The sequence below is a fragment of the Oryx dammah genome, unplaced genomic scaffold (assembly GCF_014754425.2).
Source record: "Oryx dammah isolate SB20612 unplaced genomic scaffold, SCBI_Odam_1.1 HiC_scaffold_5, whole genome shotgun sequence".
Lineage (NCBI taxonomy): Eukaryota > Metazoa > Chordata > Mammalia > Artiodactyla > Bovidae > Oryx > Oryx dammah.
In genome coordinates, this window is record NW_024070189.1 from 20311757 (window position 1) to 20322262 (window position 10506).

Here is a 10506-nt window from a genome sequence, read left to right on the forward strand (position 1 = left end):
GGACAGAGGAGCCTAGTGGGCTACAGTTCATAGGAGGAGGGGAGGGCAACCCACTCTAGTATTCTTGCCTGGAGAATCCCCATGGACAGAGGAGCCTAATGGGCTACAGTTCATAGGGTTGCAAAGAGTCAGAAACAACTGAAACGACTTAGCATACACACAACTGGCAGAAATCTATGCAAGTAGAGTTCTAAGTGATAAAACTTCAGGTCACAGCTGAATCATCTGCCTTATATGGCGATACTGAGCTTAACAGAATGTATAGAAGGGATAAAGTTCTTCTAAATGCATCCTGGCTATTTTATTCACCTCTCTATTGACCCAGCAATTCCACTCCTAACCAGGAGAACTGAAAGCATTTATTCACACAAAAACTTGTACACAAACTTGTCCGTAATATAATAGTTAAAAATTAGAAACAATCCAAATGTCCATCAGTTGATGAATGGATAAACAAAAAGTAGTATAAATTCACAGAATGGAATTATTATTCAGCCATAAAAAAGAACAAAGTACTTTACGTATACAAACACACTACCACGTGACGAACCTTGCAAATATCAGGTAAGTGACAGAAGGCAGACACAACAGGCCATGTACTGGATGACTCCATGTATATAGCATGTCTAAAAGAGGCACGTTTATAGGGACAGAAAGTAGATTGGTTGCCAAAGACTTGAGAGGGAGAGAGAACAGAAAGTGATGGTGAATGGGACCAGGATTTCTTTTTGAGGTGATGAGAATGTTCTGGAATGACAGTGGTTAACAGCGGCATAAATCTGTAAATACATTAAGTGACACTGAATTGTCTACTTTGAAAGGTGAATTTTTGGGGAGGGTGGGGTAAGTGAATTATATCTCAATTTAAAAAAAAATTCATACCACCGTACATTCAGTCATCTTTTTCTCTTCTGTCAACAAGTTGATCTACTGTGTATCTGGGACAAGACAGCCGGATCATTCTTACCTGTCCACCTCTGAGCCAAGACATTCCCCAGGCCTTTCTCTCTACCTCTCAGCACTCCCCCTCCTTTACCACTCTTCAAAGTGCAGATCAAGTCCCCCTGTTTCCAGGACACTTTCCATCCTGAGTTGACTAGTCTCCCAGAGGACAGGTAAGCCTTTGATTCATTCCTACTCATCAACACTGGTGAATGCAGTTGAACAATACACAAACCACTCTATTTATAGCTGCAGATAGGGCTTTTTCTTTGTATCACAGACTGGAAATATAAAGATCATGCAGTCCTTTCATATATGTTCTCAATTATAATGATCGCTTACAAGGCTTGTATCTAATACATGCCTTCTTTCAGTTAAACATTCTTTGAAAAATGAGGAGTGTATTATTTTACTTCCAAATAATTACATAAGTATAACTTTGCAAAAACAGGATTGTTTTAAAAGATGAGCTAAATTGAATTACTGCCCCATGACATGGATTAAAGGATAATATTATTCCAATTATCCTAACAAAAGGATTATCATAATATACAGTGGCTCTTTCAGAGGGATATCAGTATATGCATGAAATATACTAATAGCACCCTAATAATCAGAATTCATGACTAAAGAAGCTTACAAAATCTTATTTCCAACTAGCATTCAAATATAAACCCTTGAATTATTTCCACAATATGCCTCAGAGCACTTGTTTATTTGTTGTAACACTTAAGAAATAAAATATTTTCTCTTTAAACAAACTCCCCACAGAATTCTTTCTTGCAGAAAGGAGCAAAGTCAATATAAATAATTAAGAATTGCTTCTTCTTTGTTAATTTTGAGTCACCTTCCTCAATTAATTCCAACATATTAATATATACCCTTTGTTTATTGCACATACTGTATGCAGACATAAACTATTAAGAGTATCACACAATGCCTTTTTGAAGTTGCATTTGATTTGAAGCTATTCAGCATCTTTCAACCTATGCCCCATTTCAATAATGACTATTTAATAATTACAGTCATCCCCTTATTAGCTTGGCATTTCATTTTCCATGCCCTAAGGCACCCTACAGTTGAAGGCACGGAAAACTCTCTGTTGATTAGTTATTTAAGACCAGCAACAATAACTATGCTGGAGAGAAGGCTACTTGGGAGAGGATTACATAAGAGCTGGACTCAACAGCTTCAGACAGAGAGCAGCAAATTATAAACCCAAGTACTTCGTTGCATGTAAGCAAATTGGCTAGCTGAAATGCTAATTGCCTTTCAGCAAAACTAAAGACAGACAGGGGACCTTGTGCTTCAGAGAATGAAATGCATTTTTACTCCACTTCTGCACTATTGTCTTGCTGAGAATCGTTTGAAATCTATTCATAAAGGTAGCTCTTTCCCTAACCTTTAAGCTGTGAGAATTTTATTTAGCCCCTACCACCACCACTAATGTGCTGATGTGCCAAGACTGGAACAGATGGTTGGACTTAAGCCATGTTAAGCCCCTAATAAAGTAAAGCATGAAAGAATGCTACTCCCAAATACATAGTACGAAGCAAGAAAACATGCCCAGGGAGAAGGAATTTTAAATGACACATAAATTTACGAAATGCAAATAATCAAATAGTCTTTAAAACTAACATTTACAATGTAAAGACATTCAAATGCATAGAGAGAGAGCTGGCATTGTCGGTCTCAAATAGAAGCCCCAGCCTTCCTTTATAATTAATAATTTTGTATTAGTTCAAAACTCATGGATGGACCACTATCCCAACAGTCAGTTTGACTCCTTTAGATGAAAGGCACTCCATTCTGAGTTTTCAGAATCCTGAATAAGTGAATGAGGAACTGCCCTTTCAGCATCCTGCCCCCACTCGGAGGGACAGGCAGACTTACGCCTGACTGCACCTGAAAGGGCCGCAGGACCACCTGCCCAACAGCTGTGGGAGGGACTTGGCATGGAACCTTTTAAAGTGTATAGTGTGTCACCGTGGAATCAGAAAACACAGCCTTTGTATCGCCACCGCCTCCTGTGTCCCAGGTCCACCCTCCTCTCCTCCGCCACACCTCTTATCAGGACCACAGAGCTCTGTTGCTCTGGCTTCCTGTGTGGCCGGACATCCCAACATATCAGAGAATCCTCCATACATTCAAAGATGCCTTCTGTCCTGCCCGCTGAAGGGAAAAAAACAGACATGCATTACGTGGCAAAATCAGTTTTCTGCACTACTTCGTTCTGCATGAGAGGGCAAGAGTCCAGTTTATTAGCGGCATGCTTATCTTCATTTCTCAGCAAACATCTTTGTTTATAGAACAGTTGAGTGAGAGAGTACTAAGATTAAATAGAGCTTTAAACCATCAACGGTTTAAATAAATAATTCAGCTCTCACCCTGATTAGGCGGGAGTTAATAGAAGGAAGACATCTCTCTGGCTGGAGGGTCACCAAAACCTTTGGACAGTGGAGTTCCTGGTGATTTTTCTTTTATTTTTTTCTGTACCGTTTGAATATTCTACATGAATTTGTATTAACTTTACAACTGGAAAAAAAGTTATCTGCAAGTTAGAGAGATGTGTACACTCAACTGTGTGTAATACTCAGCTGTGTGATTTTTTTTTTTCCCCACGAAATCAGTGAAATGCCCATCCATCTCCATGGTAACATACTATTTACATTTGATAGTAAAATTAAATAATCATCATCCAAGCAGCTTAATATACTTTCTGAGCATGTATCAATTGTATAGTTGCTCTGTACATGAAGCCAAAGTAGTGATGGTATAGTGATTTCACTGTGCAAACCCTGGGTCTAGTGCATCAAAACTAGATCCAAACTCTGGACCCTTGTCACAGGTAAACAGGTAGCAAAGCCATTTACTCAATATATCACTTTGCTAAATCCTACAGATACTAGAAAAATACAAAATAGAGTCACTGTCCTCAAAGATATTGTGTCCTAATTGGGGCAACCTTGAAATTTTCAATAACAGTAGGTCAGTAATATTAAAAAGGGCATGAGGCAGTATTTAGTTGAGAGGCAATAAACTAAACACTTAATGACCAAGTTAATCTGTTAACATGCTTCTCACTTATTTGTTTCTGGGAATGTACAGATCTAAAGTCATAAATGGGAAAACAGAATATGTGACTTTAAGTGAGTCTCTTAACTTAGAAAGTTCCAGTTTCCCCAAATATAAAATAAAAGGGATTAGTCTAGTTTGGCTGCAAGCCTCCTCCCAGTGCTTGAGGATTTCAATGCTACGTTCACAGCCTATGAATTTCTGAGCAATAAAGGATCACACACCTAATCTGAGTTAAAATGTGTTTTTCTTTGTGGACCTTTCCAGAGCATAGATCTTTCTGCTTCAGTTTCTTTATCTGCAAATCAAATAATATTTGCCAAGTAAATCCAAAGCTGGTATATAGTGGACTTTCGAAAAATGTGGCATACTATTATCACTCTTCGTGGGAATATGTACAAAAGGGTTTAGTCACAGCTGATTCCTTTGTGAACACTTTTTCTTTGGATGTACCAAGGCCAACGATACCTCCAACTAGAAAGATATCTGAAATACCTTTCTGTAACCCTAGCCTCCCTAATATCATTTCTATCCATGATTATTATAAAAGTATTTGTGTTCCAAATATACCTTATGTTATCATTTTCTGACAATGAATATAATTAGTACTCAATATTTGATAAGTATATATACAACACAAACTATAACTGTTATTAAAATATAATAAAGGTGTAGCTAATTCATCATTTCTATATCTGATGATATTAAAACTCCATGTGTTTTGTAATTTACCTTCACCTCCATTACGGACTTACATTCTAGTCTACAGTTATTTACATTATCTAATCTACAATTACTGGTATTATCGGTAAACTGGGTAATACTATTTAATTTACATCTTGTTGTGAGTGTTAAATAATCTATATAAAGGGCTTCTCAGAATTCATTAGATAGCAAGCATTCAATACTGAGCAACTGCTATTGTCACTCATGGAAACAGGAACATGGACCAATTTGGGTCATACTTATTTCCAGTGTATACATTTTGGCTGAGTGAACTCTGGGAGTTGGTGATGGACGGGAAAGCCTGGCGTGCTGCAATTCATGGGGTCGCAAAGAGTCGGACACGACTGAGCGACTGAACTGAACTCCTTTTTTTTAAAGTTATAATCTTGAGATATTTCATTTCTAGCTGAATTAAGTCTTTTCAAGCACCTAGTCCAATCCCTTTACTTTATAAATGAAGAAACTAAGGCACAGAAGGGTGAATGAATGTCCAAAGTCACTATATTAATGGCAGAGCCAGGATGTTGTATCTAAACACATATATTTCAAATGTTTTACTGCAACACAGTTCAAGGTGTATTTGGCATTTCCCTACAGACTAAGAAATAACTCCCCCAAAAAACAGATTGCTGGAGTTCATTTGTATCATTACTAGACACAGAACATCTATTTTTTCTTTTATATTTTTTACGGTTCTATCTGGCTCTTTTGATAAATGACACATTGAGGAGGAAAAAGAACTTTAGTAATATAAGGTAATAACTTCAGCAAGTATTTGCATTTAATGTTGAATGTATTAAAGTACATTTTTGAGCTTTATTCTAATTGTCAGTAATTATGCATCCTTAAGATCTGATATCAGTAATCTCTAAAACAGTATACAGCTAACATATAAACACATAACACACATTTTTAAAGGCTGTGGATTCTGTGAAACATGAAGAGATGGTTTAAAAGAAAAGTTACTCAGAATAAGTAAACACGGCACCTTAAAATCAGCTTTTCCGCTTGATAAAAACTGCCATAATTTCTTAAGTTTTGGTTTCAAGGAAAAAAAATCAATTTTGAAATAATTTAAAACATTAAAAATGGATACGTTTTTAATACACATTATTCTACAGTTCCAGGCTAATTCCTACTTTCCTGAAATCAATTCCCTGAAAGTTCTTCGACTGTAGCGGCTTTGGAACCAAAAGACGCTTTCAATTTATCTCAACCTTCCCGTTATTCATTATTATGCGCGCCTTAAAGACAGATCTAGAGATCAGTTGTTTTCCAAGCAGACTGTCTAAAACTCAAGCCAGAATTCAAGTTTCAAACAGGCAGAAAGAGAAGAAAACTTTTATTTCCCTCCGCTCGCTTGCTTCTCACCTTCCGTGAGATTAGGCGGCTTCGGCAGGGGCAGATGGGGGAACGCCACGCCAGCTGCCCCGCCGGGTGCCCCGCCGCTGCTCCAGGCGGTGCGGCCGCGGGCTGCATGCCTGGATGAGCCGCAGCGCATGGCTCGCTCGTCCCCCACACCACCAGCAACAGGTGCGGGCGACCCACCCCGCACGGCCGGGATGCTGCGGCGCTCCCGCGGCCACCCCGAGGCTCGCAGGACCACCCCGTAGAGGCACCGCCTACCTGGCCCCGGGGACACCGACATCCGCGCGCGCCCTGAGGTCCCCGCCGAGCCTCCCTTCGCCCGATCCTCGCTCCGCCTCCCGCTCGTGTCCGCACACTTCGCCCGGTGCTGCCAAGTCTTTCTCCCGCGGTCGCATCGGGAAGGTGGCTCCATCCTCCCCCGCTCACCCTCCCCTCGGCCTCCTCCAGCTGCTCCAATCGGACACGCGGCTCCCCGGGCTGCGCTCACCTGACCAGCGGAGCGGGGGTGGCCGCCCAAGGAGGCGCGCCCTCGTCTGCGCAGCGGGCCGCCAGGTCCGGCCCTCCGGCGACCGAAACACCCTGCCTTGGCCGTCCCTAATGGACTCTTCCAGCAGCTAGGCGCCAGAGCTGACCTGCCGGCGCGCGGCAACGCGCACATCCTGCAGCTGCAGCGCATCTCGGACCTCGGGAGCGAACCGTGCTTTATGGTAGAACGCTTTGACTCAACTTGCTAGTTTGTCCCCTTGGGCACAAGATCACGCACACCTAGGCAGCAGGGCACTGTGCCCTGCGTACAACACTGTGCGCAATTGCTGGTTTTCTTTCCGCAGAGAAAACTCATGTACTGAGTCTTATTTCGTTCCTAAAAGGACATGGCTTTTAACGTTGAAGCGGTCCATGAGATGTTAACCTCTTGAGAATTTGCATGTGAATTGGAGAAATGTTAGAAATGAGGAATCTACTCCCACATAACACTTACAAGCACAAACTGAGGTCAACATCTGAGTAAGTTATCTGCCTCCTTGTTTATAAAATAGGATTATTAATTCTTACCTAAGAAGGCTGTGGGAAGGATTAGATGAATGAGATTGTGTGAGGTACAACTCTTTACACTTGGCACTTGGTAAACCCTCAACAAATGTTGGCAATTATTTGTTCAGCCTGCAAGATCAAACCATCTCATCAGCAACGTGCAACTCACCATCTGCATCAGAGATTTATACAGCACATGAAGGATTATTAGAATTATAGAAATTTGAAACCAGGAGGGAGATTGAAATTAGCAATCACCTGTCTAACACCACCTCACCACAGATTTTATGGTCGAAAAAAATTAATACTAGCTGATTGAGTGGCTCAGTTAAAGGCATAATTAGGACTAGATCCTAGGGTTCCTATTTCCAAATACGCAGCATTCCTAGCAAATGAGATGACTGCAATTGTGTGGTAGTTTGAACATTCTTTGGCATTACCTTTCTTTGGGATTGGAATGAAAACTGACCTTTTCCAGTCCTGTGGCCACTGCTGAGTTTTCCAAATTTGCTGGCGTATTGAGTGCAGCACCTTAACAGCATCATCTTTTAGAATTTGAAATAGCTCAACTGGAATTCCATCACCTCCACTAGCTTTGTTTGTAGTGATGCTTCCTAAGGCCCATTTAACTTTGCATTCCAGAATGTCTGGCTCTAGGTGAAAGATCAAACCATTCTTATTATCTGGGTCATGAAGATATTTTTTTGTATAGTTCTTCTGTGTATTCTTGCCTCCTCATTAATATCTTCTGCTTCTGTAAGGTCCATATCATTTCTGTCCTTTATTGAGCCCATCTTTGCATGAAATGTTCCCTTGGTATCTCTAATTTTCTTGAAGAGATCCCTAGTCTTTCCCATTCTATTGTTTTCCTCTGTTTCTTTGCATTGATCACTGAGGAAGGCTTTCTTCTCTCTCTGTCCTACTCTTCAGAACTCTGCATTAAAATGGGTATGTCTTTCCTTTTCTCCTTTGCCTTTAGCTTCTCTTCTTTTTATAGCTATTTGTAAGGCCTCTTCAGAAAACCATTTTGCCTTTTTACATTTCTTTTTCTGGAGATGGTCTTGATCACTGCCTCCTGTACAATGTCACGAACCTCTGTCCATAGTTCTTCAGGCACTGGGTCTATCAGAACTAATCCCTTGAACCTATTTGTCACTTCCACTGTATAATTATAAGGGATTTGATTTAGGTCATACGTGAATGGTATAGTGGTTTTTCCTACTTTCTTCAATTTAAGTCTGAATTTGGCAAAAAGGAGTTCATTATCTGAGCTGCAGTCAGCTCCCAGTCTTGTTTTTGCTGACTATATAGAATTTCTCCATCTTTGGCTGCAAATAATATAATCAATCTGATTTCAGTATTGACCATCTGGTGATGTTCATGTGTAGAGTCTTCTCGTGTTGTTGGAAGAGGATGTTTGCTGTAACCAGTGGGTTCTCTTGGTAAAACTCTGTTACCTTTGCCCTGCTTCATTTTGTACTCCAAGGCCAAATTTACCTGTTATTCCAGGTATTAGGAGCTAGCAAAGTAATGCTCAAAATTCTCCAAGCCAGGCTTCAATAGTACGTGAACTGTGAACTTCCAGATGTTCAATCTGGATTCAGAAAAGGCAGATAAACCAGAGATTAAATTGCCAACATTCGTTGGATCATCAAAAAGGCAAGAGAATTCCAGAAAAACATCTACTTCTGCCTCATTGACTACGCTAACGCCTTTGACTGTGTGGATCACACAGACTGTGGAAAATTCTTCAAGAGATGGGAATACCAGACCACCTGCCTGCCTTCTGAGAAATCCATATGCAGGTCAAGAACCAAGTTAGAACCAGACATGGAACAATAGACTGGCTCCAAATTGGGAAAGGAGTACAAGAAGGCTGTATATTGTCACCTGCTTATTTAAGTTACATGCAGAGTACATCATGTGAAATGCTGGGTTGGATGAAGCACAAGCTGGAATCAAGATTGCCGGGAGAAATAGTAACTTCAGAAAAGCAGAGGACACCATCTTTATGGCAGAAAGCCAAGAACTGAAGAGCCTCTTGATGAAAGTGAAAGTGGAGAGTGAAAAAGTTGGATTAAATCTCAACATTCAAAAACTAATATCATGGCATCCAGTTCCATCACTTCATGGCAAATAGATGGGGAAACAATGGAAACAGTGAGACTTTTTGGAGGGGGCTCCAAAATCTCTGCAGATGGTGATTGCAGCCATGAAATTAAAAGACGCTTGCTCCTTGAAAGAAAAGCTATGACCAATCCAAACAGCATATTAAAAAGCAGAGACATTACTTTACCCGCAAAGGTCTGTCAAGTCAAAGCTATGGTTTTTCCAGTAGTCGTGTGGATGTGAGAGTTGGACTGTGAAGAAAGCTGAGCACCGAAGAACTGATGCTTTTGAACTGTGGTGTTGGAGAAGACTCTCGAGAGTCCCTTGGACTGAAAGGAGATCCAACCAGTTCATCCTAAAGGAGATCAGTCCTTAGTGTTCACTGGAAGGACTGATACTGAAGCTGAAACTCCAATACTTTGGCCACTCGATGCAAGAGCTGACTCCTTGGAAAAGACCCTGATGCTAGGAAAGATTGAAGGCAGGAGGAGAAGGGGACGACAGGGGATGAGATGGTTGGATGGCATTACCAACTAGATGGATAGGAGTTTGAGCAAGCTCTGGGAGTTGGTGATGGACAGGGAAGCCAAAGAGTCAGACACAACTGAGTGATTGAACTGAACTGAACTGAACTGAGGTACCCTTCCTAAGGAAGGGCACAGGAATAGGAATAACTAGAATATTTCTTTGAGCTCCAAACTGCTCTCCTGGAGAACTAATTTAGCATTATTATGAACTGTTGTGGAGTTTATCATCTCAAAGCTGCAACGGTCAACAAATGGCATCAAAGCCAAAAGTTATTCAGGCAAAAGTGTTCTGCTAGAGAGACCATGTGGGAATGCACATGAGGCACTTCAGAACTTAAGAACAGGTGGTAAAAAGAGCCACCTAAATGATCAAGGGGATTGAACAAGTTTCCCTGTGAGCTCAACTACAAAGGTGGAGCTGGGTCTAGAAGCTGTAAATTCATGAGGCGTTATTAACAGAGTAAACATAGACTTGCTTACTATATCCTGCAAAAGATAAACAAACTTGAAGACAGAGTCAAAATAATGAATCAGTTGTGCTGATAATGTGAAACAGAAAACAATATTAGAAAAATATTTTCTTACACTAACTATTGTAAACATGCGTCTACTCTATTAATACACCCCATGGATTTACAGCTTCTAAATTATTTCAGACTAAATTAAATCAGCTAAATTAAAGCTAAATTAAATCAGCTTCTTGATTTTTAAAAATATCTTACTGAAA

The 10506-nt window shown here is 40.5% G+C and overlaps 1 protein-coding gene across 1 annotated transcript in view; it reads right to left on the minus strand.

Moving 5' to 3' along the window:
* Positions 1-6519, minus strand: part of ADGRV1 (adhesion G protein-coupled receptor V1) — a 546035-nt gene extending 539516 nt beyond the window's left edge. Inside the window, exon 1 of the mRNA XM_040241540.1 lies at positions 6370-6519. Within this exon, the coding sequence (XP_040097474.1) occupies positions 6370-6391 (22 nt within the window). The 5' untranslated portion in view covers positions 6392-6519. The remainder of the gene's footprint in view (positions 1-6369) is intronic.
* Positions 6520-10506: the final 3987 nt, after the last annotated feature.